Below are 26,941 nucleotides of genomic sequence, written 5' to 3'. Positions count from 1 at the left end.
TGGCAGTTCAAGACCAGGCTGGACAGAGCCTTGGGTGACATGTTTTAGCGTGAGGTGTCCCTGCCCATGGCAGGGGGTTTGGAACTAGATGATCTTCAGGTCCTTTCCAACCCTAACTATTCTATGATTCTGTGATTTGTTGAGATAGTGATAGTGGGTCTACCTGCCACTAGAATTACAGCAGAACCTTAGCCTCAACCTTTCCACAAGACTGTGGGGACAGATCTGTGGTATCAGAAGTACAATCTAAGTCCACAGTCAAATACCTGGAGAGCAGGCTGTGTCCATGAGAACCTTTTTGTCTTCTCCTGAAGACCCCCTGAGTAGGATGATCATAAACTAAGCTCCTGACTGGTAGGATCCTCCACAGTGGACCTCTCCCTTCACCTCCAAAAGAATTATACAGAATGGGCTGAGGGAAGGTAAGCTCCTGAGAACTTCCTCATTGGAAGTGCAGGGAAGGCATGAATAGCCTTATCTGTCAGCTCATTATTTAGGTTATACAGTTATCAGCTGTGAAATATCACTTGATTTATTTGGGGCTTGTAAAAAGTAGAGTGTGGAAGAGATTTTAAACATGAGTATGGACTTCAGTTAATAGGACAGAAGGTCCTTACAGCAGCAAAAATCAGGGTAGCATATCGAAAATCATATCCAACAAGAGACGAACTTCCATGACAAAGGTAAAACATTCACTGGAGGAACAATGTATAATACCGGTAGACTTAAATTTGGTGAGTAAGCTTTGTCCTGAGGGTTGAAGGCACTGCGTATTTCAGTGTAGCCTCAGCTGTACATTTAAGTTGTTCTATAAATATAGGGACAGGTTTTCCTCTTGGTTACTGTGCTATATGAATAAATTAATGCCTGGTGATGACAGGATCCCCAGACTACAGCAGAGCTAAATATATTTGAAGAGGGACAAGCACACTTGCATGAACTGTAAATGGCAAGAGGAGGCTGATGCAGTCAGTTCTGTCAGCAAGTTTAAAGCTGTCTGTATTGAGGAGAACAGAAAGCTAATAGAAGGGGAAAGAGAAGAGAAGACAGGTTGTTAAAACTAAAAGTGTACTATGCAACCCTGCTATAATTCAAAGTTCCTTAAACTGGGATTCCCTCCATCAGTAATCTATAGGAAGTCTTGTGCCAGACATGTTTATTGTAGAACTTAATCTTGGTTTAAACAATACAATTATGCAGGTCATTAAAACCAGTGGTTGAAACTTCTGAGGTTTCAGAAAAAAAATTAATTCTTACTTTCAGCTCATAACATGGTACCAACAACGTTTCCACCTGCCGGGTACGGCATTCCACTCCATTTGCAGTGAGAAACTGTGTATCTTTCGGCATGTATGCAGTGGATCTGGCATGTTTTGTGTAAGATAGAAATAGAAGTGTGGTCCTCATCTCCATTAGACTCATACCAATAAGAATTAATTAATCTGAAGTGGGTTTTAGTGCTAGGTGAGGTTGGAAATGACACATTGTGTGTATACAATGTACAACTTTTAGAGTTGCTCTATCTATGAGTGCTTGGAAAGCAGAAAAAAGTCATGGAAGGAATAAGCAGTTCAAAACAAAGCACATATTTAACTTTATTGGAAAGCTTTTCAGCTTGTGGTGTAGTGCAAACCATCTTTCAGAAATGACTGATAGTCTTTTTTAACTTCTAAAGGCTGGTGAATTTCAGCAGCATTGAAGCTTCTTTTGGTATTATGAAAAGATTGCTAAGAAAAAATCCTCATCCTTCATAAATTTATTCCTTTTTCACTTTTCTGATTTTAGACTTTATTCTGTGGCAGTGAGTTCCACAGTTTGTCAGTATAAAGCATTTTGTGGTATAAATTATATGAAGCCTTTAATTCTTCCTTTGACAGGCTGGTTCATAACCGGCATCAGAGGTTATTAGGTCCATCATGTTACTGACAGCAGGATAGAGATCAAGCTAAATGAACTAAAAAAAACAAAACAAAACAAAACAAACAAACAAACAAAAAACAAAAACAAAACAACAGAAAAAAACCCCTTTGGTCTGTTAAGTAAATTATTCCTGTGTCATAATGCAGTGAACTGGAATCATGTATGGTTATACCTGACCATTATGACAGGCAATTAGAACTTTGTAGTTACATGCTCCAGCTGGTAATTACTGAATATTCCCTTTTAATAAGTTACACAGTAGACTGCTTTTGTGGCAGAATGATTATTATCTGCACACCAATAGATTAATTCCAGGGAGAAAAGTAATGTTTCTCACTCTGGATAAATTGTGCTTAAAAGGCTTGGCTATAGCTCCCTCCCACAAGCCCTGAGAAAATGCTAGTCATGGAGTCTGAGAAATGGAGCAGTGACCACATCTGTTTAGTGAATGGCTCAGTCCTGCGGTGTCTCCTGTTTCAAAATTAGCATCTCTTGGGACATGGTTGGTTTTTTGGAGGCGTAAACTGTCTGAAAAGCTTAGATGTATTTTAGCTCCACTTCTGAATTAGTATTCATCCCACAGCAGGTCAAACACATTTTGTGGCTTTTAATGAAAGTGCTTTTTATTTATGCAACTTTGGCTGCTCTAAGCTCAGACATAGCCAATAGGATGGACAGTGTGTTAATGAACAGGTAAATGTTTCTTTGAAGGCTGAACTTATCCATTAAATGATGAAAAGTTGGTAAGTCAGTCATGGAAAAAAGGGAGAATGGTGATTTGGATGAGAGTGCAATCAACTTCAGTGTGGATTGTTTCTTGACTGTGCTACAGATTCCTGTATAACTGGGAGCTGTGTAATTGTCTGCATCCCATTTTCCCTGTTTCTGCTGATCTCACTGGAAAAGAGACTGAAAAACCTGATATGTGAATTTCATTAAGGACCTTTGGCAGCGTAGAATGCAAGGTGTTACAAGACTGTATTGTACTCAGCATTAATAGCAGATGTTGCAATAAGCTGATTCTTTTTTAAAACTATCTAAAGGGAGAAAAGTAGCATTTGTGGGAAATGAAGCACAAGTGATAACCATCTTCCACCTTCCAAGCAAACAAAAACCACACAGTTTATAGTGGCCAGGATATTCATGTGGAGAGCAAGGGTCATGCATCTCACTTTGAAACAGAACGGGGACACAATCTTTCACATCTCGGATGAACTTTTTACCAGCTAAGTTGTCATTCTGAAGAGTTTGAAGGTATTAGTGTCTTGAAATTACTTGAACTCCATGTTTATATTTTCTGAACTGTATGTGGTGATGCTGACCCTTCACACCAGGTGAAATAACCTCTTTCAGCTCTGTGAGGTACCAGAATGATGTGTGCGGCCTGTTGAGAGGAGAAACCACACTAACCTTCACATGGCTTTTGCAAAAAAATGCAATTTTTTGTGACCCAAGTATAAACTTGAGCATGCAGTGACATGATACAGTGAACAGGCTGGAACAGGAATTTACATTACAGTAGCCTCATTTCACATTTTTCATCTGTGTTTGCACACTGTTTTTATTGATATAAGGGAGGAGTTCAATGAATGGTATCATGGTTCCTTGCCCAAGAAAGATTTTTAAACCCACATTTTGTGGCACCAGTTATGTGGCTTGTTCCCATTCTGTTATGAACAGTGCAAGGCAGTAAGGTCAACTGTCTGCAGCTCTGAAGAGATTGGTTTGAGAAGGAAGTCATGATGCCAATGAGTAGATGTCGTCGCAGTAGTATTCATGCTTGTTGTATGACATCCATAAAATATGGTGTGTTTCTTGGTGCATCTGTTCAAGGAGGAAGTGTTATTTCAGTTTGGTATTAAAAGGTTTCATGAGTCATTAGCCCTGGCAAGTTATCACAGGGGGTTGTGTGCAGGTAGTGTCAAAGTCTATATAATGTTTGGTCATGCAGGGATGCCAAGCACATGCTGATCCCAGGGAGTTAGGATTTGTCTATACTGCACAAAACTAACGTGATATAAATGATGGTGGAAATAAGCGTCTGTTAAATTCAGTGTCAAATTGGTGTCTGTTCCTAACTCTGCCAGTGATTTCCTGGATAAGTTTTAATTGTTATGTCCCTGTCTCCATCTGCAGGAAAGGAGCCTTGTAAAGTTGCTGATTTTGTGGATGCATTTATTGTTTTGACATGCTCAGGTTTCCAGGACATGCTCTAGAGAAATCCTTAACATTGTTTGGGGTCTGTTGCTGCAGTAAAATACCAATGTATCATCACTAGAAACTGAAAGCCAATGCTCACCACAAAAGAGCTTCAATGCAGGCAGTAACTGTTCAGGCTTTCCCTGTGCTGTTTCTTTCAAGACTGAAACCATCTTGAAAGAAGCACCCACCATATAAACAGTGTCTTTCATTTTCATGATCCAGTCAGCCATGATTGTCTGGCATTTCCTCATGATTTCTGTAACACTAGTGTTGGGTACTTCTCTGTAGAAAGTTTCACAACCAAGGCAGTGGTCTATAATTCCTTATTATGTCTGTTACCACAGTCTGTGTATTGCAAATGCTTGCCCTACTAACATGGCATCTGTTAAAGGTCTCTGCTCACTAGAGAACATCTTGCCCAAAGGATCAGGTCTCCCAGGATTTGCAAAAAGGCTTTCAGGATCAGCTGAGCTCTGCACACAGTACTTTGCTTTATTTTGTTTCATTTTGATTGGTTCAGATGGTCCAAATATTTGCAGAACTCCATTAAGTCCTATTTAGTATGAAGTCATAAGTTCCACTTTCCACCAAGGCATGGAGCCTGTCCAAATTAGTGTCAAAGCCTATATAATACCTTGGCTATATTGCAGGCTTGTATAGTATCAAGACCCTGTTTTCACAGCAGTTACATAGCTGTTACTTCAGTGAAGAATGATATGGCCCCTTATAAAGTCCACAAGCTGACGCCTGTTTTTTAATGTGATATTTACACTATTCAAGGAGCTAAAAGAAGGCTTTGCTTTAAGAAATTCCTTCAGCTAATGTTTTCCCTTATACAGATGGGTTATTGTTTCTAGGTTTTTGATACCAATGCAGCTTTTTATATTAGGGCTTCATTTTTTTGTTTGGCTTTTTTTTTTTTTTTTTGCTTCCTTCTCTGTGCCTCTTGGAGGAAGGGAAAGGGTTTGCCGTTATCATCAAGTTGCCTTGCGGTTTTCTCTGAGGCTTTATTTGAGGGTCAAAACCCTGAAGATATTAAAACAAAACCAAACAGCACCCTGTTGTTGCTCCCTCCATACACAGAGACCCACACACACCCTAAATTGCTTCCTGTTTTCAGCTTATCTCCACTCTATGATAGGAAACATGGTATAGCAATTGCTTACCGTGGACAGAAATCACATAATTAAGGCAATGAAATTTTTTTTTTCTCAGTGGCCCTGATGATACACTTGTGAACTCAACTTTCTTTCGAAAATGTTGCCCAACCATTGGTATAAATAACACTGTCACCTAATGATGTCATGGGGCTGCATAAAAATCTGTATGTTCATCTCGAGTAGATTTCTGGTCCTTCATAGTGGAAATAGAGTGCCAGGGTTTAAGTACATAATCACATTTATTCTAGCTAAGTAAAAGACAAATTCTGGTCTGAGCAGAGAGCGTGAAGGACCATTCAAATTAGATGGACTTTCCTGCTTAATATGCTTCTGGGCTGAAACAACTTCAGAAAGAAGGGATGGTGTAGTGGAGTATATGCTAAAACTTTTTTAACCTCAGCAATATACAGCTTCAGTGTGGGCTTTAGTTCCAGAAAAAAAGATTACACTTGCTGTGTTCCACTGAAACAAATTTTCTCCCAATTTTAATTAAAACCAAAACCAAATGTAAGACTTACTTACACACTCAGAGTTCAGATCAATTTGTAGAGGATGGAGAATAGTCAAAAGCAGGATAGACCAAGGAGCTTATACCATTTGCCAAGCTAATCACTTATGCAGGTGTACTTTAGGGGATCAGAATATTCTTACCCCCACACCCACAGAATTCAAAGGGGAAAAAGTATTGTAGCTTATTTTGGGATATAAGGGATGGATCCAGATAGTCCTTAATTTACAGGCATTTGTTTCTTTACTTGAAGTTCAGAACAGAGGCAGGAGAAGTATGGAGAACATATACATTCCCTCTTCTGGTGATGTTCTTGTCACCTGTACTGTGCAAACAATTATAGCTGTTACTTGGACTTTTCTAGTTCTATGGAGAGAAAAATTTCATAAAGGCATATGAGCACACCTAGCATTCCAGATTGGTGGCTCAACCCAGTTCCCTGCATAATGACCTTCCTTCACTACCCCTAGATTATCTCTCCATCTCTATTGTTCTCTTGGTGGATAAGATTATCTTATAAACATAATGCTGAATTTATCTATTGTATGTTTTAATTGATTTTTCCATCAGCAAGGTCATATATTGACTTTTGCATGAGAGATTAAGGTCTGCTGAGGGTTATGATTCCCACTGGATATTCTACACAGAAAAGGGGCAGCAAAAGACAATCTGCTCATTACATGGGGTGTGGCAATTCTGGCTGGCTGTTGGTAGGGAGTTGCATAATCCTATAATGTGGCATATGATATGGATTTGGGTCCATCGGATTCCTTCTGATTGTGGCCAGGAGAAGGAAGCGAGGAAAAGCAGCAGAACTTCTCAATTTGAGAAAGGTCACCTTGTTCTTAATTGTACCATTTACTATCATGAGGTGCTGTGTGCATAGAAACTGTGGGTGTAATTGGTACCTCTTGCCACATTGCCAGCCTCTCATACTTTTCATACAGTGGTAGTCTACTATATGATGCTTTATTTAAATCGTTTGCACTTCTTAACAGTTCATTTGGATACAAGGGCTGAATAAAGAGTTGTGATCTGCCTGGGATGTGTTTGTACTGTAGTCCTTATCTAGATGGGGACAAAGCTCTTTTGATGGTATTGTAAACGGAGATACCTTTTTGTTACCTGTTGAAAGACCAGTGGAATGAAGAAATGGGAAGGAAAGATCAAAATCTCAGTCATGACTTTGTTTTTAGTTCTAAATATGAAGATTTTGATTTGTGCAGAATTGTTGTCTGGTGTTAGTATGTAGCCTAGCAGGAACCTGCCAGGTAGCAAGATGTTTTATGGATGTGGCTCAATAGAGAGCATGTAGGGCTATTTTTTCTGATCTCTAAACCAGACAGTTCTGGAATATCTGAGGTACTCCAAGAGACCTACAGGTATAATATGGGAGACATTACTGTGGGGATCTGTTACAGACCGGCTGATCAAGAGGAATCTGTGGATGAAGCACTCTACAGATAGATAGAAACAGCCTCATGGTCACAGGCCCTTGTTCTCATGGGGCACTTCAACCACCTTAACATCTGTTGAACTGAAGGTACGGCCTGGCACAAGCAATCCAGAAGGTTCCTCGATTGTGTGGAAGACAACTTCCTTCTGCAAGTAATAGAGGAGCTGACAAGGAGAGGTACCATGCTTGACCTTGTGCTCACCAACAGGAAAGGGCTCATTGGAAATGTGATGCTCCAGGGCAGCCTTGGTTGCAGCGATCATGAGATGGTCAAATTCGAGATTCTCAGGACAGTGAGAAGAGCGTGCAGCAAGCTCACTGCCCTGGACTTCAAGAGAGCAGACTTTGGCCTCTTCAGGAACCTGCTTAGTAAGGTTCCATGGGATACAGCCCTAGAGGGAAGGGGGGCCCAAGGCTGTTGGTTGATATTCAAGGATCACCTGCTCCAAGCTCGGGAGTGTTGCATCGCAACTAGAAGGAAGTGCAGCAGGAGGGCCAGGAGACCTCCTTGGATGGATAAGGAGCTACTGAGGAAAATTCAAAGGAAAAAAGAGGTTTATAGAAGGTGGAAGCAGGGACAGGCGGCCTGGGAAGAATACAGAGATGTTGTCCAGGAAGCTAAGGACCAGGTGAGGAAAGCTAAGGCCCAGTTAGAATTAAACTTGGCTAGGGATGTTAAGGATAACAGGAAGGGATTCTATAGGTACATAGCGAATAAAAGACAGGCTAGGGACAACGTAGGCCCCCTCTGGAAGCTATCGGGAGAACTGGCTACCCGGGATTTGGAGAAGGCTGAGGTTCTTAATGACTTCTTTGCCTTGGTCTTCACTGGCAAATGCTCTGACCACACCACCCAAGTCTTGGAAGGATGCAGGGACTGTGAGAATGAAGACCCTAGGCCCACTGTAGGAGAGGATCTGGTTCGAGACCATCTTAAGAACCTGAACGTACACAAGTCCATGGGGACCTGAGGAAATCCATCTGCAGGTTCTGAAGGAGCTGGCAAATGAAGTTGCTAAGCCACTGGCCATCATATTCGAAAAATCATGGCAGGTGAAATTCCCAACGACTGGAAAAAAGGAAATATAACCCCCATTTTCAAGAAGGGGAAAATGGATGACCCGGGAAATTACAGACCAGTCAGTCTCACCTCTGTGCCTGGCAAAATCTTGGGACAGATTCTCCTGGAAGGCATGCTAAGGCACATGAAAAACAAAGAGGTGCTTGGTGACAGCCAGCATGGCTTCACTAAGGGGAAATCCTGCCTGACCAATTTGGTGGCCTTCTATGATGGGGCTACGGAACTGATGAACAGGGATAGAGCAGTTGACATCATCTACCTGGACTTGTGCAAAGCCTTCGACACTGTCCCACACGACATCCTTGTCTCTAAATTGGAGAGACATCGATTTGATGGGTGGACCACTCGGTGGATAAAGAATTGGCTGGATGGCTGCATGCAAAGAGTTGTGGTCAATGGCTCAATGTCCGGCTGGAGACCAGTAATGAGTGGTGTCCCTCAGGGATCGGTGTTGGGATTGGTCTTGTTCAACATCTTTGTCGGTGACATGGACAGTGGGATTGAGTGCACCCTCAGCAAGTTTGCCTATGACACCAAGCTGTGTGGTTCGGTTGATATGCTGGAGGGAAGGGATGCCATCCAGAGGGACCTCGACACGCTTGTGAGGTGGGCTGATGCCAAGCTTATGAAGTTTAACCATGCCAAGTGCAAGGTCCAACACCTGGGTCGGAGCAATCCCAGGCACAGCTACAGGTTGGGCAGAGAAGAGATTCAGAGCAGCCCTGCGGAGAAGGACTTGGGAGTGCTGGTCGATGAGAAAATGAACATGAGCCGGCTTCAGTGTGCGCTCACAGCCCAGAAAGCCAACCGTATCCTGGGCTGCATCAAAAGCAGTGTGACCAGCAGGTCGAAGGAGGTGATTCTGCCCCTCTACTCTGCTGTTGTGAGACCTCACTTGGAGTATTGTGTGCAGTTCTGGTGTCCTCAACATAAAAAGGACATGGAACTGTTGGAACAAGTCCAGAGGGGTGCCACGAGGATGATCAGGGGACTGGAGCACTTCCCGTATGAAGATAGGCTGAGAAAGTTGGGGCTGTTCAGCCTGGAGAAGAGAAGGCTGCGTGGAGACCTCATAGCAGCCTTCCAGTATCTGAAGGGGGGCTATAGGGATGTTGGGGAGGGGCTATTCATCAGCGACTGTAGTGATAGGACAAGGGGTAACGGGTTCAAGCTTAAACAGGGGAAATTTAGATTGGATATAAGGAAGAAATTCTTTACTGAGAGGGTGGTGAGGCACTGGAATGGGTTGCCCAGAGAGGTTGTGAATGCTCCATCCCTGGTGGTGTTCAAGGCCAGGTTGGATGAGGCCTTGGGTGGCATGTTTTAGCGTGAGGTGTCCCTGCCCATGGCAGAGGGGTTGGAACTAGATGATCTTAAGGTCCTTTCCAACCCTAACTATTCTATGATTCTATTCTATGATTCTAATATTTTTCTGTTTATCTTCCAGAGTAACTCTTGTGGTGTGAGTAAGCATTCATAGAGAACACTGGTGAGATCCACGCAGTCGTCCTGCATCTTTGTGTATCCTTAGGATGATTCAAGTGGTTCAATCTCTTACCATATGCTAGGAGTCTTAATATGAGTTATTTGTAGCTCATAATAGGAGACTAGGATCCTAGAAACCAATCCTCATTTTGTCAGTGACCATTACACCTATCTAGAAGTAAATAGACCCATTACATTGAAATCTAATTTTCATTGAGTGGCCAAGGAAAAAGAAGAATTGGCTCCTGAGTAGGGGTAGGTCTCCTTTTAGAAGCTGAGCTTTGTGATGTTTAGTCTAGTGAATAAATCAGGTGGATTTTTTGGGAGATAGAGACAGATTAATGTTCCTTTGTCTGTAATTAAGGGGATGCTGTTCTGTTCCTTTGGATGCTTTGAGGTTGTGCTGAGTGGAATGGACTGGACTAAATGGGAATGGACTAGAATGAAATAAACTAGTCTAAATCTCTTTTTGGTTTATCACATCAAAATGAAGCATTCCTTTGGTTTCTTTTCAGGTTTCTTGATTTATTTTTTCCTCCATAGCAGATGTTAAACTCCTTTGTTGATGAATCCCACCATCACTCTAGCAGTAGGGGCAAAATAATTTATACAGTCTCTCAGTATAAAGCAACAACATTTAAACCTGGTATCTGTAAATGGGCTATCCGTCTACTTGGAAACATAGTATGTTTAAGGGACTAAGGTTTTGCTGCTTAGATGCCAGAGATAACTGTGTCTCCCTCAAACCTTATCATTCTGTGTTTAATAACCTTAGCTGAAAGGGATTCTTTTTATCTGGCACACCATGGTGACAGCGCTAACATTACACTGTAAAAAAAATTTGTAATAAATGCGACACATCTATGTGCATTATACAAGAATATGTGGGGAGATATCACAATAAAGAGCAGTGCAGTGAAGAATCACAGGTGGTTCTACAGTGGTATGTAATCTTGTCAAGGCTCCTTTTGTAACCTTGTTTAACTTTCTGTTTCAGGAACAAGAAGATCCTAATAAGCTTGCTACCAGCTGGCCTGATTACTACATTGACCGTATCAATTCCATGGCAGCAGTAAGTTACCTCTCCTGCAAAGCAGAGAAGATTTCCTACCATAGAGAAGTGTTTCTTTAGGAAGAAGTCTCCGAAGAAGAAGTACATTAGCGCAAATCCATGACTAATTTAAAATAGGGCTTCTCAAAGAAGACAAATACGTGTATTAAGAATGACCCTTCCTCCAGCAGAAAAGATTAGAAAATACCATATGCATTTCCATGTTTTATTTCTAAAATACTGAGCACTGAAGGCAGTCAAATTAGATTCTGGAATGAAAATTCAAAAGAATATCTGATGAGAAAAATAACTATTTGAAAACTAGGTGAAGTTTTCTCTTGTATGTTTTCAAATGGATTCCTAACTACAAAATAGCACTGGGGTTATTAGTTTAATAGAAGAATTAAAGAAAATATAGTTATTTATGATAATATCTACTTATTATCTAAGAGCAGGTAAATAGAGGAATGTAAGGCTGTAACATCTTAGACATCAGATACAAGCCAACAAAATATTTGAGGAAAAATTTTTCAGTTGTTCTCATTCAATAGTTATATAGTATGTCTCTTCCTCTGAAGCATGCAGTAAAGCTGGTCACCAGCAGAACACCACCTGCAGATAGTGTCCACTCATCTCCTTTGATATGGTAACTCTACAGCCAAATCTTGCCTCCAGTTATTCATAAGCAATGCCTACTCAGCTTTCTTTGGCAGTTGAGCAGAAATGATGATAGAATTCTGTTCTTATCATCTTAAGTATCACACCTCGTTTGTTTACGTATGCTTTCATGTTTGATTTCTGAAGGCTTTTCTGCACATATTGTATTGTGGTTATGAGCCAGAAAATAATTCCATAAAAATAATGTCTTAATGGATGCTAAATGTGTCAATACTGATGCATTTCTCATGGTGAAATATGTCTTGTTTAGTAAAAAAAATTAATCAAGATTTACAAGCTGTTATAACTTATTGTAAAAGGATAAAATAATTGTAAAAGGGTAAAAGAAAAGCTGCTTTTTTCTGTTAGTCATGAATGAACAAAATGATCACCTTTCTTCATGACAGATTTTCTTATGGACTGGTTTTGAGAAAAAAGATTGAGCTTTTGTGACTGGCATGGCACTATGCTTTTATTTCCTGACTGAACACATTTGCTCTACAAAAGCCATTAAGGAAAAGAATGAGTATGAAACCTTGCATTCTCACTGAGCCAAATACTTCTGGTAGGATTTGATCCAAGGCATCTTGAATCCGCTGCAAGTTTTTCCAGTGATTTCAGTGACTTTTGGATTGCTCTTTAAATGATCTTGATGTAAACCTGGATTGAATATGTACATGCCACTATTGTAAATGTGGAGCACTTCCATGGAATGAAACTATACTTTGGCCTATGTTTCTAATTTTAAACATGTTTTAAGAGCACCAATAAACACCAGCCCTAGTAATGTTGTTTGCGTGCCTCAGCACTGAATGATTGGTAACCTTTTATTTGGCTTAAAGCCTCATGATTTACTCTTATGCTTGAAGTGTTGAGAAGACACACTGGGGTTAAAACCCCTGCTTCTGATTTAGCACTTAGTTGCTTCACTTTTAGGCAGGTGAAACTTAGTTGAGTTGATTTCACAGGAATCGTATCAGTGGAAAATTGGAGTAATACAGCTGAGAACCAGCTCCAACACCCATTAAAAGACATGTTCTATTCGTTATTATTTAGACCTCTGAGATCCTTTCCTTCCAAACTGTTATTTTGGGTCCCTTATAATTTCAGACCTAAATTTAGTGCTAGGGTTTTTTTAATTTTTTTTTTTTTTTTTTTTTAACTGCATCTGAGTTTATTTGGCTCAGAAGTGGTGAAAGAAAAACATGTTTCATGTTGTTTCCTGACACTGTCTAGTCTATGTCAGTTTGTGTCTCCTGGGCCCTATCAGGTATTACAATATTTTAATTAGAAATGCTGCAAGAAGTATTAGAGTTGAAGCGGTAGCAAAAATCACAAAAGCGTTAGCTTAAAATGCCTTAAGTCTTGTTTTTTTAGTAAAATTTAATCTTTGCATCTCCTGTGAATTAACTGCATGAGAATCTTTATACATGCAGATTTTACATCTATATCCTTTTGTTTAATATATGAAGCTCTTTTTTTATATATTAGCTTGGCAAAAATGTTCTTCCTACCTGCTGATAATATGGAAATGGCACCTGCTGATATCATGAAGCATCTTTCTGTAGATTTCAGCAGGCCAAGTCCCCTGAGCTCAAGGATCATTTTCTCAGAAGATCTTCTGCAGTGTTACCCATCATATCTGTCCCTCATAGATTATGCTTGAGAGAAATGTGGTGATGCCCGCCATGTTTGACATTCCCTACTTGTAACCTTAGACCACTATGTTAGGAAGCACTTCAGGAGCTGTTAGGAACCACTATGTCAGGAATCACAGATTCCTCATCTAGTTCAAAAAGCCATGCATTTTAAGCACAGTTCTGTTCCCACAACTGTTTCTGTTGCTGTGATTTCTAAGATTTTAATAGTTTTTAAACCCAGTTCTCACAAAAGTGTATGACAGTAAAGCTGAATGTCTTTACTAGTCAGCAGTGTGCAATTCCTGTGGAAGGACTGTCCAATCTTTCAGGTACCCTGACTGAAAGGAAGGAAGGGGACAGGTAGAACATTGGTAGACTGCCTTCTAGACCAGTCCTTAAGATAAAGGGACAGCTGCTAACGGTATCTGATTTAGAAAGAGAAGCCTCCAAATTTGCTCAATTCTCTGATGTCTACATGCTATAAATAATACTGGTGAGTGTGGACAGGTTGTACACCCACAGTTAGTGACCATTTCCATTATCAAGGTCATTGTCATCTTCTGCTGATTCATCAATACACAAAACTTCTTTTCTTAAAAATGAAGCAGCTGGCCTGTTAATCACATGTAAAGAAACCTCCCTGTGCTCCTCCTGCCCTCTTCACCCCATGATACCGTCTGCTTGGCAGCACAAATAAACACAGCCTTCACTTCACTGGGGAGGAAAACTTCTGACAGCACTGTGTTACTTTTGTGAGCTTGGCTGCATATGCGTTTCCACAGAGAAACTTTCAGGTGAACAGTAGTTGCAGATCCAGCTTTTCTGGAGAGATGGCTCGGTCAAGAGTATGAAACAGGGGTCAAGATTAATAAATATAGCTGTAACCAGGCACTCCTCCTTGACTCAGAAGGCATTTATTCAGGGAAGAGCAGCTTCACAGGATGTTAAAATATATATTTTTCAGCAGAATTGAACAGGTGGATGGCAATTCTCTTCCTCCATCTGAGTTAGGTGACATCTATGTTACTTTAAACTTATTTGCTTAAAAGTTCAGGTTTTCTAAATGACATCTACTTGTAGTTTATGATTCATAGCTTATTCTTTTAGTTCAGCCTTGGTGTAGTTAGAGATGTGGTGCACCTTGAATTTCAACTGTCTTGTTTTCTTTGAAGAAATGTGTTAAAGAAAAGGTATTATTCAGATATATCATAGGAGGCATGCAATATGATATTTTTTTTCTCTCAAATTTTGATCTTAATTTTATTTGCATTTGTTTACGATCTGGAAGTGATTTCAGTAATGAGAACACAGTTATGATTTTAGATAAGATTTAAAGAAAGATCTTAGATTATAATGAGAAATCAGAACATCTGGGTTGCTTTTCCACTATTTATTTTATTTGCTTTTTTCTTTTTTTCATTTCATATGTGTGAGACTGTTAAGTAAAACTAGGCCCATCATAGAGTGTATTGCTGATGGTAGCTCTTGCCCCTTTTTTCCTTTTTTTCTTTTTTTTTTTCTCTCTTTTCTCACATGGACTGTCATTATAGTCCTGTATTTTCCTTCTCAACACTTCAGGGAAATGACTAGCCATTAGGATAAGGTGTGGGAATTAAACAATGCTTTTAATAAAACTAAAATATTTCATTATAAATGGAAACAAATTTTTGAAAATAATTTCTTGGACTACCTGAAGTTTTATCCATTAAATTCCATGTGAATGATTGTTTTCATAAATTCATTAATTCCTCTGAGCTGGTGAATCAAGCAGCGAGATCATCTACTTTCCTGGGTGATGGATTTACAACATTAAATATGCAAAATGTCTTTTTAAAATATAATTAGAAAAAAAGCCTTATGTATACTGGTTTTTAGGGACCACGTAAGGGCCTCACACTATTTTGTTTCTGATTCCTAGTATGTTTGGTTAAGTGCTAGTAACTAGCTGCATCCTAGCACAGCAAACGTTAGTCCTCGAGTGCAGTTTGTAGTTCAGGAAAGCAATTCATCAGTCAGCCACATTAATGAAATCCAGCCTCAAAAAATGACAGTTCCCTCCCCTTTGTCTCCCAGGGACAGTCATGTTTTCTATAATTCTTGCCAAGAAAGCTATTTCATAATGCAAACGCGTGACCAGTCTGTCTTTAGAGAGGGCAAGAGAATTTGAGTTCCTGGCCATGCACAGGAGTGAGAAATGAATGGCTCTTGGCTGCCTGCAGCTTAAGAAAAGGGTTTTCTATAATAACCCTCTGTTGTAAAGGCAGGATTATTTGTATTTGTTTCATTTGGAAATGGGCCTTTTTCACTCTGAACGAAATACTGTTGAGGACCTTCCTACCATCCATCTGCTTTCCCCCCACAATGGCTCAGAGGAGAAATTAAGCCATTGGAGGAAGGAGAGCCTTTCAAAGGAACATTTATGGGCCAAAGGAAAGATGACCAGATGGGCTGTCACCCAAGAAAATACAAATCAAGCCCCACATCACACCCCAGGACTCTGCCACTGAGATTCCATAATGCTTGTTCAGGATTTCTGTTTATTTTTCAAAGAGAGGAATCATATATGGCTTGGCTTAAGCATTTCAATTTATGTTTCTGGCTGTTGGGGGATGCTGGCAAAAGATAAAACATCATCAGCTCATTTTCCATCAGTAGCACTCTGTCATTCCATTAGGACAGGAAATAGCTTGCTTTGTTAGTGAGTAAATTTGACTTTAGCGTGGATCAGAGAGAGGACCCCTAGAGTTAGACACATCTCTCCATGCCAGCTGTTCAGCATAAGGCTGCAACGGCATGTAGCCAAATGACCACCCTCAGGATTCAACATGTGTTGGCACCACATAGTTTGCAAAAGCGAGCAACATGGGAGCACTTCCAAGGGAAGTGAGGTGTCGAGCTGGTGGCAGGGGGAGGGTTAAAGGAAGTTCCAGTGAGAGGGAGGTTTTCTTTGGTGCTTGCTACACAGTAAAAAAAGGACTTGAATATTTTGCTGTAATGGGCCATAATTGTAGCTACTTAGATTCCACCACAAAGATGTATAATATCAAATATCTGATAGATGATACTAGTTTAATTGGGTTATTCAATTGAGAAGAGGTTCAGAGCTGCTTTCCAGACACCGAGTGATATCCCCAGGGAGTCCTGCCAATAAAAGTCATTTAACCTCTCTATTTTACAATTAAAGTGACTAGAAGACACTATATAGGCTAAGAATTTCCAGGACTGAGTCTTGACTTTCTACAGTCACACATTAAAGTTGTGAGCTTAAATGGTATATGTGATGGGCACTGAAGAGTCTTTCTTAACATCACAAAGTTGCAGTGCTGCTGAGAGGAGACATGGATCCCTGATTTCCTGATACACCACTTTTTTTAATGGCATTGTCTGAGAACTGCATTTTTTTGCAGGTATTCCACTCATCATCTCTCACCCCAATTTACAGTGACCCCCAGCATCTTCAGTTCCAGTTGACTGCAAGCTCTAATTATCTCTGGCTTCGTAATGGGGGGTAATCTAGTCTCTGAGTGCTTCATTTTGCTAGAAAAAACAGGGATTTTATGATGCTCTAACTTTTTGTAGTTTCAAAGAGTAAGCATCAAATCAGCTCCACTTTAGTGTAACAGAGTTGCTACAGCAAGTCTCAGCAGCAAAGCACTCCTTGTGTGAGTTGGGAGTTTGACAGCTTACATTTTAACATAAAGTCCTAATTAGCAAGTCCAAAGTGTATAGGGAAAATCAGTATCTTAAAACAAGTGATAGCACAGGGAAGGAAAGTCAAACTTGTATGTACACAAACTAATTTAAGGTACTTACAGGCTGTTTAGTCACTTGAAGAAAAAAGCTTTTATGCTTTGAAATCTGACACACAAGTCTAGGATTCTTTTTCTTTTCTTTTTTTGTTTTCCTTCCAAATCCCTTCAGCCATGTCAGTCTGATAAAAGACATTATGTCTTCCTACAGACTTTGCCTCACATATCTATAGATCACCATAGCTGATCACTGTTCCAAATTAGGTGCTGTTTTCTGATGGCATACTGGCAAGTATGTTTTTTGGGCGGGTAATCTGAGAACCCTAGTTTGGCCAGTGTGACAAAGCAGTATACTGCTGCCAGTCCACATGAGCAGCCTCATCTGGATTCAGTTTTGTAGCTGAGGCGCTGCTTTCCTGATGAGAGCTCAACAGGCACCTCTGCATGAGTTGATGGGATGGTTGTTTTTCATAATTCCTGGCTTGTCTCTTAGCTTCCAGGCAGCCCGAGCTTTCCTGATTGTCATCTTCTTTTCTGAACAGATGCAGACTCTCTATGCTTTCGATGAAGAAGAAACAGAAATGAAAAATAAAATAGTTGAAGACTTGAAGACAGCTTTGCGGACTCAGCCTATGAGGTAATGTTGTTTGTCTTTCATCACAATTCACTGCTTCCCTGTGGTCAGATGTGACACAAGAGAGAGTGGCAAGGACAGAAACCTCACTGTCTCACCTCACACAAGCCTCTCTGATATTTCAGACAATCCACAGAGAGCCTTATAGACTGTGGTCTGAACCTGCCTAATTGGGAGGGCACACTAATGTTGAAGCATGTAGCTTCAGGAAAATAAAAGACAAAATCTTCTATGAAAAACCACATATCTGTGGCAGATATGTACAAACACATGTAATGATTATGAAGATCAGATTGTAGACATGTACATCCCATGTAATTTAACTTGAGGCAAAATCTGCTCTGAACTTTGAATTCAATCTTCCCCTTATCTTTATGTAATGTGAACTGCTTGGTACAAAGCAGTTAATCCATCTGACATCACCTGGTTTGGCATTCTTCCTGTTTTATGTGTAACTGTGCTGTAGAGAAATGTCAAGAGAATTTATTGTGTACTGTGTCTTTGAAGGTAAGGTCATCTTTGTTTATCTGCGAACAAAGCTCTGAATGTTAGCTAGCTAACTAACATAGAAACTTTTTCCATTGAACAGTTAGAAGAGCATTGTGCAGAAGCAGTAACTGTAGTTGATATGATCTCAGGAATCACTTGGTCAAAAAGTTTCTGAATGCCTTTGATTAGGCCACAATAGGCCAAATACATTTGCAGCCACACTGTACTGAAGTCATACTCTCAGAGAGTTTCACTGATGCCTAAGCATTAGGAACCTAACCAACCAAATAAATAAATAAAATTATATCAAAGAATTTGCATTGCAGTAACTTTGACATGAAGTAAAGATATATTCTGAGTCTTCTTGCAGAGCTAAGTGCTGATTGTGCTTCCCCCCCTTCCTGATGGTGAAAAAGTTAACTGCATGCAGTTTCTCACCTCGCAGCAAGTGAGAGGTAGAACGCATCAGCTTAAACCTCAGCTTTTTTTACCTCCTGTTGTGATGACCTGTAAGAGACCACAAAGCCAGGTTCTGATGCTCCTGAGGCATAAAAGTTCATCAGGCTTTGGTAACTTTAGCATGTGGGTAGGTTGAGTGCTTTTAACATGGAAGTGGAGAAACAGTGGCCTATATTGAGACCTAGCCCAAGGGGATAAGTGACTCTTCGATCCTGTCTATCCCTGTCCTGAATCAGACAACATAGTAAAATGCAGCTGGACTTTATGTTAAAATGGAAGCTGCCAAGCTCCCAACTCACACAAGGATTTTAAAACGAAGTCCTTTGCTGCTGAGACTTGCTGTAGCAACTCTGTCATGTTAAAGTGGAGCGGATTTGATGCTTACTCTTTAAAAGCAATAGCTTTCCTTGAGCACAGCCATGACAGCAAAGCCTCTCTGCTGTGTCCAGTTGAAACACTTTGGTGGCCACCACTGGTTGTTCTGCTGTCATTTTGAATAGGACAGCCCAGCCTCCTTATTGAGAGCAAGAGAATAGAGAAGAAGAAAGAGAAATGTCTTTTGCTCAAAGCCTTGCAAGGTTTTCTTTCTCAGACCTATACGGCTTCTGCTGGATCCCCTTGACAACAGCCTGTTGCTTCATCTGTTTATAATAACCTTAACTAGCTTCAGTACAAGCATCTATGAGCTGCCCTATAAAGTGTTCGCTTCTCAATCGCTGGCGGTGGTTAGGGGGCTCTCTTTTTTTTTTTTTTTTAATAGTTAAGCCAAGCCAAATTTTGAGTTAAGTACTATGTCTCAACTAATTTCCAGTGACTCAATTTGTTAGCTGCCAAATGGGCTGCATGCCAATGCCTGATCAACAAGCCAATTTCTTCTTGATGGAAAGGTTGCAGTAGAGAGGCCCTCAGCTCTATCAGATCCCTCTCATAAGCACTACGATACCCAAGCCTTCAAAATACTAGTCTTTCTAGTTGAATTTGGACATCAAATCCTATTTTCCTTGCCACTTCTGTTCATCAAGCCTCTGATGAAAACAGAGACTTAAATTCACACAGGATGAGCTGTCTGGAATCCATTTGTGATGGTAGGGTATACAGAGGCTCTGACAGCTTACCAAGGATCCTCTGCTTGAATTCTCCGATGTAGAGGACTTAAAAGAAGAAAAATCCATGTGTTTGGCTCTGTGTTTTATTTTACTGTAGAATCATGACTCTTTTAGTAGAAAATGCAGAGTAATGGTATTAATCTGTGCCTCTACTCCAACACCTGAGTTCTAACACCAACAAAAATTGAAGCAGACCAATCCAAAATCAAGTTCCTCTTCTCTTTGGAAAAAAGGTGATAGAAAAATCCCTGGGCAGCTAGTTGACTCCCTCTGAGCAAGTGCATTTTGTTCTGGTGTTTAAGAGCTGCCCTGAAATAACAAAGCTAGTTTATGTCTCAACATGCAGGAACAACCCCAGCCTTAAAGAATAAAAACCCCACATCTGCATCTTGTAAGGAAACACATTTTCTTTTAGGTTTGTAAGAACTTATGACTATAAACAAATGTGATGACAAACTGTTGGACAGAAGCAGTGAAAGAAAAGCTCTACTTTTGGTATTTTAGTGCCCCAAAATGAAGGTTCAGAAGTGCAATAAAAGTAAAAACTTACAAGGGACTGGAAAAAAAAAAAAATCAGTTTTTGGAACCCCAGAAAAATACCTCCTTTAGTTTGATTCATCACTAACTCCCTTTGCTGTCTGCTTTTCTCCTTTTGTTTAACTTGGATTTATCTCCTGATATTTTTGTTTGATTTAGCCATCTTGCATTAAGTGCATACTGGAGATGATCATCTATGCATCCAGCAAGCAAAATCCATTACGCTAAATTTGTCAGCAGTTCAGTAGTTTTCAGGATTATGCATGCCCTCCGATTCAAAAATTGATGCTGCAAGGAAATGTAGGCTTGGCTGTTAACAGGGTGGGTAAATCCTGCTCTCTGCACACCCATGGCATATGATCTTTCTTTCTGTGCTGGATCAACACTCTCAGGGAGGCTTTTCCACCCCTACATTTGGTCATTACCTCTTAGGCTGCTGCAACTGCATTTGCATGAAAAGTTTGTTACTAGAGCTAGATAACCCATTCCGATCAGCACTCTCTAAAACTTGAAAGGCTAAGAGGCACCCTGACTTTTAAAGTGCGCTAAACTGGTCAAGTGAGAGTCTGAGATGAGGTTAGGCTTTAATTTGCTTGTTTAGCACCTATTAAAACACACCCTGCTTTATTTAAAACTTGAGGTTTTGGATGTGTTAGCCAGAATGCATTGGCAAACATGTAACTTTACACTTTCCAGTCTAGAACAAGACCTTACTTACTTTGCAACATACAGGATGTATAAGATGTCAGTTAGCTATACATGTGTATTTTGTGAGGAAAAAGGTACTTTATGTGTAATGACTTGAGTTTGCTTTCACACATGAACACACACACACACACGTCCTTGCTTACAGTCATACAGACACGAACACCAAACAGTGTGAAGATTGTTGCTCTCAGCCGGTCAGCTAAACTCCTCCTTTTTCTCTGCTGTACACACATTTATACACAACCTTCCCACACTGAGCAAATCCTCATACTGAGTGTGTCTGTCGGCCCAGAAACTGCTATTGACATTTCTTTATCTCTTGCATGATTTCTGGCTTTTCTGGAGAATAGGAAACTGAGTGGTTTTGAAAAGAAAGATTAAAATCATCATTTTGTTCCTGCTTCTGATGTCAGTTGAAATGGGGAGGTAATTGGATTTGCTTCCTATTGAGTAATGCAGATTAGTGTTTGCTCTCTGAACTAGGAATAGTACAGGAAAATCCCAACATCGTTTTAACTTATGTCATTAATCAAGGTCTGTGACACACACCACTTTCCTGCACATGCCTCCTTTTTGGAATGACCTCACCCAGACAGTACTAGAAAAATTGCTCTGCAGTGAATTTAGTACGGGATTGTACTTAACTGGGACAATGTGACTTTTGTGTATTTGCCATTTTTCTTTCACGTTTTCATCAGAGCAGGCTGAAATACATGAAGGTTAGATTGTAGCAGCTTGCATATCTTAGCATCAGATCAGGTGTTCCATCCAAAAGTATGTTTAAGGGAACTGTTGTTCAGCTGCTTCTTAGGGATGTTTTCTTCCATCAGTAGATCTTCATATCTTCAGAAAGGCATCCATCGTAAGTCTTCCCTCAGCCCTGGAAGTGAAAAGAACAGCAAAACATCTGCTTTTTTGGGTTGTTGGTTTTGGGTTGTTTTTTTTTTTTTTTGCCAGTTCCACCCTCCTTTTTTTCTTTTTTTTTTTTTTTCCGTCCCCTAAAAGATGGAAGGAATAGCTAAGGTATAGGATGTATTCATGGAACTGTATTTTGGAGGTGAGGAGGAGTAGAAGAATTTAAATTAGTCCCTCCATAGTAGAGGCAAAGAGCAGCTCTGCTTTTTAGGCCAAGGAATAGAGAAATGCTCAAAAGCTATTGGCATCATATTGTTTGGTAACATGTTGAGTTTGTGCTTATTTTGGTTCCTAATGCATCCTTCGCAGCAACTCTTTTAGCAGTCAATGCACTTATTTCAGTCGTCTTTGTTATGCTAGCAGCTAAAATCATTACAGAAACTGAACTAAGTTTTAATCTTTCTATAACTGGTTTAAATAACAAACTGCTTTGAGTGACTTACCAAATTCCTGGTGCACAATATTGATCCCACTCTCTGGCCTATAGGCAGAGGGGCTTTTGCTCCTATGATCTGTTAAAGAGATAAGATGACGCATCCAAATAAGGTGTAATCAGACCTGTGTGAAACTTGGCAGATTGTCTTAGTGGAGTTCAACTTAATCTTGTTTTCATTTTTGGTGCACACATGTTCCTGTATGTGCTTGCCCTTACTCTGATATTCACTTTGAAATCCAATTTTGAGCAATACCCAAACCTCAAACTGAAACTTTGTTGAAAGCACCAGGCTTTGCCATATTTCTGGTCAAACTGCTGGCCCAAACAAGCTGAAACTTGGCAAATCTATCAGCATAGTGAGCATAACTTTGAGGGAGGCTCTGAAAATTCCTCTGTGATGTGGGGTGTAACCACGAGAAGACCATACATATGTCAAGACCATTTTATCCAGTAGATGCATAAGTATGGCTCAGTTTTGTCTTGCTGGTGCAGAGACATGAATAGAGCCCAGTGAAATTCAGTCTTCCACTGTGGTGTTTCCGTTACTGATTCATGTTAGCAACAGCATCTCACTCAAGGACAGAAGAGAGAAAGACAGTACATTACGAAACATCTAACAGGGAAGAGGGCCTGGGTAAAATTACAGTGACATAGATTTTTGATATTTTTAATTTGTTACACAGGTAGCAATTGTTAACAACCTTTTCATTTCTTTGAGGTGTCTTTCTACATTATGCTTTTTAGAGTCTGGTCATGAATTTGTTACTGTTGGTGTGTATTTTGGTAGACTGAAAATTCGGATGTAATTCACATAGTTTTGCATTCAGACATTCTAAACAAGTGCACCTACCCGAATGACCTGTTAGAAGAGGCAGGAGGTAAACAAAGTGACCTAGAGAAATTATTTGCAGCCCAGTTTGTATCTTTGAATCCCCATTTTTAAGCCTGGGAACTCTAAATGAACGATTGAACTGATTTATATAATCCCATCCTTTTCTATTGATTTGTCTAGGAGGCTGTCTGCATGGTCTAATTTGACCCATCTGTATTTTTTAACCCTGGTCTTCAACAAAACCTTAAACTTTTCCGATACATTGTTTTCATCCTCCATTTGCATAATCTTAACCTGAAGAAAGGCAAATTTTATGGTAGAATACAATGGAAACGGAACTCTAGTGATGTCAGTCATCAAAATAAACCTGTCCTACTATAGGTTCAGTCTTTGATGTGTCATTTAGCTGATTCATTTTGTATTTCCTCTATTTATGATGCTTCTACTGTATGTTTTGCTCCTGCTGGTTGACAATGGAGCTGTTCCATCCTTAAGATACCTCCTCAAACTAAAACCAAACAATCAAATAACAACAAAAATATCACCCAAGGCCATTACAGGAGCTTTGCCTTTTACTGAAGGACATGCAAGTTATATAGGAACAATATAGGATATGCTTCTATATATTCACAGGATCTGAGTGTGAAGTCAGTGCAGCTGACAGACAAAGTTGTAATGAGTTTGCCTCTGCCAGTGTACCCAAATCTTGGAGGTGGAAGCCTATAAGCAGTATTGGCTAAGTCTGACCAAAGTCTAAAAATGTTTTTCAAGAGAGTCTGAAATCAAAAGTGTGGTGATGAGTCTGTATGAAAATATATCTTGTGTGTATTAGTATATATGTAAGATGCAGCAACTTCAAAGAATCTCTTCCACCTTGAAAATGCAGCAACTGTTGGGGTGGACTACAGCAGGTGGTGGTGGTAACTGCAACAAAGAGCACAGCAATGGAACAGTAGGGTCATAGTGATAGAATATAATTACCCTGAAACTGTGACGCACCATTATTAGCTAGTCTGCTTGCCTTATTTTTCTTCTTTTTTATGGTTTGTTTGGTTGTTTGTTGGTTGTTTTTTTTTCCAGGTTTGTGACCCGGTTTATTGAGCTGGATGGCCTGAGCTGTTTGCTGAACTTCCTGAAGAGCATGGACTATGAGACCTCAGAGAGTCGTATCCACACATCCGTTATAGGGTGTATCAAGGCACTGATGAACAACTCCCAAGGACGGGCTCATGTCCTGGCTCATCCAGAGAGTATCAACATCATTTCCCAGAGTTTACGGACTGAGAACATTAAGACCAAGATTGCTGTGCTGGAGATCCTAGGAGCTGTCTGCTTGGTACCAGATGGTCATAAGAAAGTCTTGCAAGCCATGCTTCACTATCAAGTCTATGCTGCAGAAAGGACAAGATTCCAGGTACAAGGATACTTTGCCAGAAATACTCAGTATGATGAATCTCTGTAGCAAGTCATTTTTACAGTGCATATATTGCAAACTTTCTAGGTAGTAAAAAGCAAAGATTTCTCATTTTGTCTTAGGAAAGGCACTTCCTCAAATAGATTATCAGCAATTTTTTTTTTTTTTTTTTCCCTCAAAGACCTGGTTGCTTGTCATTAACACTAACTTAAATTTTTTCAAAAAACAGGGGTTCGCTGTGTTAAATGAAAGCTGCTCATCTGTTCATACTATAACCAGATGGCATTTCTGGGTGGTAATGATTGGTTCTGCCCTAGAAGCCAAAGCCACAGAATTCCAGGAGCCTCTGTCTTGGTTTTAAAGCCCTTAAATTAGTAATAAAGGAGTTTCTGATTAAATAACGGAGATAGTAGATTAAATAATGTACAGTGGAGGCGCTTCAATTGCCACTTAGCAATCAACTTATGAATTGTCACCACTTGGCAATTGTTAGCTCAGATAACTCCTATTCAGAACACAGAAGGGAAACTCAACCTCAGAGACCTAGAGATAGGTCAGTAGATCACTGGCAGGCTTTTATTATGGATACTGCTGGCTACTGTTATAACATTCCTCTTCCTAGTGAGCTGGGTACCTTTACAAAAAATGTAACAGAATATGTTGCTGTGTATGAAGCTGTAGTTCCTAAACTCTGGAGTAACCTCACCAATTTACCATTCTTTCATAGGTGAAAGGATAAGAGTAGTGTTGAGCCAACACCCAGTGACTCACACCTGAGACTGGGGTGCAGGAGATCTTGGCTGGGTTTTAACCCATATGTGGCATTGGCAGGTCACCCTTGTATGTGCACTGCTGCATTTGCATTCAGATTTGATGCATGTCTTCAATATGCAAATATGACACATATGATATATGACTCCAGAAAGGGGGACAGAGGGGCTTTCAATCTCTGTTGAAAGCTCTTCAGAGTTTTCAAAAGAGAAAATAATAATTACAGTAAAAGTTGACAGGTGAAGAGATTACAGCTGCAGTCATAAGAATTTCACCATTCTCTAGTTACAGGAGCAGGATAGAAATGACCAATGCAGAAGCAGAAAATTAAGCCATGTATAGAGTTATGATGTGCAAATTTATGTGGACTGCATATGGAAGAGAGAAGGAAAAACTTTTAAACCAGCTTATTCTCTATAAATTAGCTGAAATAAGGAATCCTTCCTGAATTAATTTGACATTCTTATACACCTGAGAGACAGGTGCAGATAACCTTCAGTGCTTAGCAAAAAAGCAGTGGTTAATTCATGGCTCTAACACTTCTAGTACTGTGTTAACTTATCCTTGATGGAGGGACTCTGCTTAATAAGCTTATATGGGGCATAGATGCTGAGTTTACTTAGAGTCTCCTATTTGGGTGTTCTCCCTCTCTCTTTTCGTATTAGCTTAAAATTGTTTGAATAACTGATGTAATTAATTGCTGGGCAAAGCGTGCACAGATCTTGTACAACTGAGCTTTTGAGGAATCTGGTTTAATGATTTGCAGATCTTTACCAGCTCTCATGTTCATGTAAGTACTTTGCATAAATGCTTGGTTTTGCCAAAATGCTTTCCATTGGGGAAAAATTGAAAGATAAATGGATACTATCTCTTTTTTCTTTCTTACACACACAAAAAAAATAACCCCACCCAAACCCCAAAATTATTTAGCAGAAAGGAAGTGTTCTTGTGTGCAATTTCTAACACTTGTGTCTAGATGATAGAATGGGATTTTTGTCTAACAGAGAGATGAGCATTTTTTAAATGCTGGTGAAATAAATGTGGTCATGGTCTTCCTTACATGTTAGTTGAAGACTGTGATACTCCAGGACTTGTCAATTAAGAGAATGTTATATCTCTGCCTCTTGCCCTCCTACATCTGTGCTTCAGACCAGTCTTGCAGCTTACTATCAAGGAAAGTAAAAAGTGTAGGGGCTTACTGGAAACTGTACTAGCTCACCTTGATCAGAATGTCCAATAAAGAACTTACAGATAACGCTAAACTCTGAGAACAGTGCAATGGTGCTTTTTCTTAAGTTACCTTCCTGACAACAGTGGTTGATAATATTCTTCAGCATTTCAGCCACCTCACTGTCAATTTATCCTTCCTCACCTATGAAAGCTGATACTTTGTATACTATGTGTTTGGATTTATTTACCCTCTTGCATATTGCAGTAAATATAAGCGTCCCACTTTCCCCATATCATCTGCAGTGACCAGCACTACGTACTTTCAGGAATCAGGAGGTACATATAAGAAACACTGTTCCAAATGTGTCGCTGTGCTTCTTGCAGAGGAATATCATCATGATGAATAAAAATTTGGGGTGCACAGTTCTGCTTTCACTCCTCTTTATAAGAAGAGAGGGTCAGAATTTACTGGCAGCCACCTAAAACTTGAACTAGTGCATAACTTGCTGCTGAAAACATTAGATTGGAATATTGGTTATTTTGAGTTTGCACATGTTCAGG

At 39.9% G+C, this 26,941-nt stretch overlaps 1 protein-coding gene across 3 annotated transcripts in view; it reads left to right on the top strand.

Annotated features, from left to right (window-relative positions):
* DAAM2 (dishevelled associated activator of morphogenesis 2) overlaps positions 1 to 26,941 on the top strand; it is a gene marked incomplete at its 5' end in the record, with an annotated part of 130,160 nt that overhangs the window by 33,778 nt on the left and 69,441 nt on the right. For all 3 annotated transcript variants that reach the window (XM_080614530.1, XM_080614528.1, XM_080614529.1), the window contains 3 exons: positions 10,810 to 10,884; positions 17,452 to 17,546; positions 24,106 to 24,439. In XM_080614530.1, coding sequence (XP_080470656.1) covers positions 10,810 to 10,884; positions 17,452 to 17,546; positions 24,106 to 24,439 — 504 coding nt within the window. The remainder of the gene's footprint in view (positions 1 to 10,809; positions 10,885 to 17,451; positions 17,547 to 24,105; positions 24,440 to 26,941) is intronic.

The sequence above is a fragment of the Psittacula echo genome (assembly GCF_963264785.1).
Source record: "Psittacula echo genome assembly, chromosome: 4".
NCBI classification, from domain to species: Eukaryota; Metazoa; Chordata; class Aves; order Psittaciformes; family Psittacidae; genus Psittacula; species Psittacula echo.
The sequence above is the reverse complement of the archived record's forward strand: the minus strand, read 5'-3'. Positions and strand labels throughout refer to the sequence as shown.